At 42.3% G+C, this 6,513-nt stretch overlaps 1 protein-coding gene across 2 annotated transcripts in view; it reads right to left on the bottom strand.

Moving 5' to 3' along the window:
- The window catches only part of LOC110289881 (transmembrane and coiled-coil domain-containing protein 5B), an 11,554-nt gene that overhangs the window by 1,090 nt on the left and 3,951 nt on the right, over window positions 1-6,513 (bottom strand). The window contains exons 6-11 of one of the 2 annotated variants that reach the window (XM_021156280.1): window positions 6,180-6,248; window positions 5,147-5,203; window positions 4,597-4,656; window positions 4,036-4,100; window positions 472-547; window positions 203-246 (exon numbers count right to left, since the gene is read on the bottom strand). In XM_021156280.1, the coding sequence (XP_021011939.1) occupies window positions 203-246; window positions 472-547; window positions 4,036-4,100; window positions 4,597-4,656; window positions 5,147-5,203; window positions 6,180-6,248 (371 nt within the window). The remainder of the gene's footprint in view (window positions 1-202; window positions 247-471; window positions 548-4,035; window positions 4,101-4,596; window positions 4,657-5,146; window positions 5,204-6,179; window positions 6,249-6,513) is intronic. The other variant, XM_021156282.1, reaches the window with a different exon arrangement.

The raw sequence follows: 6,513 nt of genomic DNA, 5'->3' as shown, positions 1-6,513 counted from the left end.
GGAAGGAAGGAAGGAAGGAAGGAAGGAAGGAAGGAAGGAAGGAAGGAAGGAAGGAAGGAAGGAAGGAAGAGTTCAGAGCACTCAGAGGCTGCATCGTATATTGGTTTGATGCTAATAGTCATTCCTATGGCCTCTATCCAGTCAGATGCACAGTGAATCTAGCCTGGACCAATTAGGTCAGGAGCAGGACTCTGCCACTCACCTAAGCCAGAACTTCCTCTTCTGTTTCTTAATGATGTTCTTCTCCTGTGGAAAGTAATGAAAACCTTGAACAGTAGGGCAGTGGGGTGGCTCCAAGCAGAGACTTTGCCTTAGGCCAGCCAGCTTTGCATTCTGTGGTAGAGTGCTAGGTAACACAACATCACTTCCCACCTCCAGGATTTTTAGAAAAGAAAAGGAGAGTGAGGGAGACATCCCAGGAAGAGGGGGGGGGCGGGTAAAGGTAAGTCCAAGTGTGGCAGCAAGACTCACCATGTTACTTTGAATGGTCTCTACCAGAGTTGATCCCGGTTTCACTACTTGGGAAGAGTCATTCTGGGCTTTGGATCTGGATTTAAAAACATCAGAGAAGACAGGAGCCAGTTATCCTGCGAGACAACCCAAGGGACTGCCGACAAGAACTTTTCTAAGTCATGAGACACCTGTTATTTGGCTGAACTTCATAGTTTTTCAGCATATAAAGATGTTGAGCCATGTGACTGATTCTTTTCCAATTATTTTGAAGTTTAGCATTCAGGTACTTCGTTTATGGCCTTTTTATACACACGAGTTATATTTTGTTTCAATTTATTCCCCATTCCAATTGCCTCCTTGGTAAGTACCTCTCATCTCCGTTCTAACTGATTCTCTTTCTCTCTGTATGGGTCCCCAACTTCTGCTTCCATGTCTCATGTATCCCTCTCCCCGTTTGATGGTGAGATATAAACTGAGGGCCTTATGCTCTAGCTATATCCTACTTCCATTCTGTTCTAGTTAGGGACACTGTGGCTGGGATAAAACACCATCTCCAGAAGCAACTTGAGGAAGGAATGGGTTTACTTGGCTCACAGTTCCATGTTACTGTTCATCTCTGAAGGAAGGCAGAACAAGAACTCAAACAGGGCAGGACCATAAAGGCGAGAGTTGATGCAGAGGCCAAGGCTGAGTGCTACGCACTGGTTTGATCTCCAGGCTTGTTCAGAATGCTTTCTTATAGAACTGCTCAGCTTGTACAAGCTCAGGAATTGCCCCACCAGCAATGGGCTGTGCCATCCACCATCAATCAGTAATTAAGAAAATGCCCTGTTAGCTTGCCTACGGCCAGATATTATGGAGGTATCTTTTCAATTGAGGGTCCTTCCTCTCCAATGACTGTAGCTTGTGCCAAGCTTACATTAAACTAGCCAGTACATATTCCATTCCTAAGAGAAAGATAAACTGTACCTAAACTCTGCCTACACCTCTGGCTGACTTTTAAACTGAACTACTCAGAACAGTCTGTGAGCATCCACACTGAGGCTGTGGCTGACCTGATTGGCTTGTAAGCTGCCACCAAAGACAGATTGTGTGACTTCAACCTAATGTCAGAATGATATCCAGAAACTCCCACGTCTGGCTCTCTTTCTTTCTAGTAGCCTAAATTCTAATTTTTCCCCTCCATGTTGTAACTGCTCCATGCATACAATACACACATGGGTCTGGGCCGACCTCAGGCCAGAAGGTATAACACCAGGGGGAATAACTTCTACCATTCTTCTCTTCCAGCTGCCAACTTCTCTCTAATATATGCCTGCTTTTATTCTCTCTCTAAAGCCTCCTGGTCACTGTTATTTGTTTTATGTACAGAATTGATCCAGGAAGCTTATCTAGCATTTTCATGGATATTTCCTTTTATAGTAATCAATAAACATGTAAAGGGAGAATTGGCACAGGCTCCCAGCTCTTCCATGATGAAGTATTTTGTGTCAGGCCAGCCCATTTCCAAAAGTAACTGCGGAAGTGAGTGAAATGCGTTGAATGTATTGGATAAAGTGGTTGGGAGTCCAAGGGACATGAGTCCCCGAGTCGGGTGAAGCACTCAAAGGAGCTCTTCCTTCCCCGTGGCTCTCCATCAAGAACATGTGCCAACTTGAGCTGCAGGGAAATAGAGTCTGAGCAGAAAGTAGTGACAAAAACTGGCTGAGGAGGCCGAGTCTAGAGTTCAAGACCATCAAAGCAAATATCTACATGGGCTTGCCTGTCAATCTAGAAGCTGGCTCCTAGTTATATCTCTGTGTAACTCAAGACTCAAAAAAAAAAATTCAGAAAGTAAGGTCAATGGACATGATTCTGTATCCAGAAGTCTACATATTCCTATGTAGTGGTAAATGATTGATCCTAAAAGCAAATAAATGTAACGTTTACCATATCCAAAACTATCAGTATGATTAAAAATGTATGTGAATACTACAGAGAATGACAGTACACTGTATGAATGTTAAAGGAGATCTAAACAAATGGAAGGATAAAGTTGGAACAACTATTAGCTAGACATTAATTAACTTCTAAATTTTATTTGCAAATACCAACAAATCACAATGAAAATCTCAGTCAGTTTTTATTATTTTGGTAGAAATTGAGACTAATATAAAATATTTATATTGAAATTCGTGGGTCCAAAATAGACACAATAATCTTAAATAAGAACAAAATATTTGCAGATTATTTCTACCATATATCAAGGCTAACTATGAAGCTGGAATAATTAAAACAGTTCAGTATATGTGAAAGGACAGAGACATAGATTAATTGTACAGGACAAAGCATGTAAAAACACATATGCTTACACGTATAAGGTCCCCCATCTACAAAGCCACAAGGCATCAAGAGGAAATGCATGACCTCTGTAAATGTTACAGTTTTAAATTATTTAAAGTTTAAAGATTGTACAGGGCTATTTGGACATGGGAAGACATAGATTTCAGGTGAGTTCAAGTGTAAAAATATATCAAGTTTAAACAGTAAATACGAATCTGGGGTAAGTCATAGAAGTTTTGAGCTTCTGAGAACTGAACTTAAGGCCCAAGGGAAGCAATAAGCCAACAGGAAGAGCATCTTTACCCGTAGAGCCACAGTCCAGCCCAGAGCGCTCCAGAGTCCTTATGAATGAGGATGCTGATTCGGCCACTACAGAAAATTGTTTCATCCAGTACAACAAAGATATGTACCTGAATGACCACTCACAAATGGAAGGATACATCTATCAAAAGGCATACATGAGGACATTATATAGCAGATTTTAATGTACCCAAATTTGAAATGGTCAAAGTGTTTGTCAGTGAGAGCTTAGTGCTGTCATATTCATACATTGGGATATTATAAAGAGCAAGTCACATGATACAGTAGAGATAATCCTCAGAGAAAGAGAACATGGGCTGAATCTATAGAGAAATTGAGGATAGAAGTTTAAAATGACCAGACTAGGGGATGTTGACAGGGTAGAGCATTCAAGGAGACTTCTGGGGCTTGTAATAGTCTATATTTGGATTTCAGTGGTACTAATGTGTATATACATAGAAAAAAATCTAACAGCTACATATTTAAGACGTGTATGTCCTATGTATATTGTGTAAGATGCGATACAATTAAGAAGTATAAACAAAAAGGAAGTGTGTCAAATCCCGTGAAAAACATCTACAGATCTCAGGTCATTCCATTATACCAATGTCCTGGGAAAAATTGTGATATACATAGATGCCAGTCGTTTGTTTCTTGAGGGTAAATATCTCTTCACTGTAATTTCCCCTGGAACGTAGCTCTATTAGTGCTGGGAACACTGCTCTCAACTATGAAAAGAGCATCATAAAGAGATTTCAGGACCCAGTTGCTGGGGAGGGCAGAAGACCAGTTTGAATGGTTTTGAGTGTTCAGTCTGGAGCAAGAATAGAGGTTGTGGAAAATGACCTGCTGTGGGTCCTTCACTCCGTGACACCAATTGTTCTGAGAACGCCGTGCCTCCCAGGGACTGCCTAGGGCCAGCAGTGCAGTGTACCAGAGGGCATTATTTCCCAGACTTACATTTCTTTCTCAAGCAGCATCACTTCTTTTTCCTTCTCCATCTCCCTTAGAATTTCTTGGTATTTCTTCCCGTGGGCAGGGAGGGCATCATAAACAAGAATTGTTGTCTTTATTTCAAAGTCACTGATAGGAATATTCCACTAAACAACTAACTAAAATTCCAAACATTTCACACAACAGGGTGTACAGGTAGGGGGTGTTCTAATGAAAAACAAATCAGAGTACTAATCAGAGGATGGGCATAGAAAAATAGTTCCTCTTCTAGGCCTTGCTTGCACTTAGATCCCAGATCTGAGCTGGACTGTGTTCTCGGAACACAGAACCCAGCTCCCTGAAACCCCAGTGCCTTCAGAACTCCTCAGACTTACTTACTAGACAAATGGGTTGAGGAAAATAATGCATGACAAGGGTTCCCCACATTGTCCAGAGCATTCCTGTTTGGTGGTCATTTCATTGAATAAAAGGCATTTTTACATAGCTGAGGGTAGCCTAACAAGAAAGCAGCTTTCTCCAGACTTGGGGAGACATGCCTCCATCTGACTGTCCTCTGAGACGTTGTACCTTTATGTAGTGGGCCTGGTCTTCACAGAGCTGAAATACAGATTGGTAGTCACTTTCCATCTAGGAAAAGAAGAAAGCACAAACCTCATGACTTCAATGGGTACCAAGTGTTGGCTGCTTCCCTGGGAACCTGCCTAGTCCATTGGACATGTGGCTGGTTACCTAGCAACCCCTTACTTGAAGGGAAACAGCCACCACCTCACTAAGAGGTGACCTAGTATTCAGGCACAGGGCCTAAATTTGAGAAGGGGGAGGGATAGAATTTACCCAAGTTGTCCTGAGTCTCTCTGGAAAACAGAAAGGAATGCAGTAGGCTGTTGGCTCTGGGGTTGTACAAGGTATTTGGGGCAGATGAGGGTTTTTTAACATTTTAAGGTCAGTATTTAATGACAGTGCTTTTTCCACCTGCCTGTGAATCACAAATTCACTTGCCAGACTTCCCTGCTCCCTCCCTGCCATGCCTGAAAACCGTTCTAAAGACCCTCGGACTTTCCCTTCTACATATGTCCTAGGCAGACCCTCAGTGGCAGAGGCACTGGTCTAATCTAACCTTGGCGATTTCCTTCTCTTGTTGTGCACAGGACTCGGTTGACTTTTGTAGTTTCACCTAGGGAGGATGGTAATGGCAGAAAACGAACAGCATTCCTTTGTGCAAGGAAAACCCAGGCCAGCAAAAACCAAACTCAGAGCTGCTATCATGTGTTGAGGACAGAGAAGTTATAAACAAACTTAGCTAAATCTCACAATGGCAGAGCTGACATTAAACCCCAGTAGGCTGACTCTCCATCGAATGTGGCCATTCTCCTCCCCCGTACTGACCAATGACCACCACTGCTCCCTGTACTCAGTGAGCATGGTGAGCTCATGCTCTTTAAGTCACACGAGAGTCATAGGAGACATTCGACTTGTTCAGAGAAAAGCAGACAATGGAGCTCTTGATGTTGGCCTCAGCCAGATGCCACACTTGTCCCCTAAAACCACACAGAGCTCCACAATAGGCTTGTCCCCAGTCTGAGTCTACACATTTGTCCACTTAACAAATATTTACTGGACCTCTGCCAGAGGACAGAATGCTCTAGACATTGAGGTGCAAATAATAGAGTCTTACAAATGAATATTTTCACTTGCTTTACTTTATAATTGAGGAAAAAGACAAAGTGAAACTTGAAAATAAAATTCACCCTATGAGCCACGGCTTGGCAAACTGTCTATGATCACCAGTGCATCCTTATATAACTGTGGGAATTAGCATTTACTTTCTATTTGGATGTCTGTATCTATGTGTCCTCATTTAAATATAAACTTCTCCAGAGAAGACAGACTCCAGTAAGTGTTTGGGATGTGTTTTCTTAACTGATGAGGCTTTCGAGACATCCCTTCCACCCAAAGGCAACATAGCCACATCTAGTGTGAACAGAGGCTACTGTCAGGGTAGCCCATGGCAATAAAGGATGCTGGCACACCTCTAATACACAAATGGGCATGTCTAGCGCCACACCTAGGAGAAGCCATAAAAATAGCCTCCTAAGACCTAGAACTGATACACGTGTCACAAAAATGTCCCAGCTTGCTGTGCGACTCACCTTGAATTCTGTTACTTTCTTTTTCAGGGTTTCTGGATCAGAGGCAATGTTCTTGAGTCCTTTTGAAATCTGAAATATCATTGAAGTAGCTGTGAGCTCCTCAAGGCAAACAGATGAGCTAGGATAGGGTTAGGCTGGGGTCTTAGCCAGCGGAACACTTGTGCTTACTAGTTCGGGTACAGAAACCTCTTGAATGAAAACATGTCTCTTTGACCCTGTGGGAGTTGCTAACTCAATACTGAGTGAAGAGGCTTCTCTCTCTTTTCTTTCTTTCTTTCTTTCTTTCTTTCTTTCTTTCTTTCTTTCTTTCTTTCTTTCTTTCTTTCTTTCTTTC

Source organism: Mus caroli, chromosome 2, assembly GCF_900094665.2.
Source record: "Mus caroli chromosome 2, CAROLI_EIJ_v1.1, whole genome shotgun sequence".
Taxonomy (NCBI): domain Eukaryota; kingdom Metazoa; phylum Chordata; class Mammalia; order Rodentia; family Muridae; genus Mus; species Mus caroli.
This window is presented reverse-complemented; position numbering and strand designations above follow the sequence as displayed.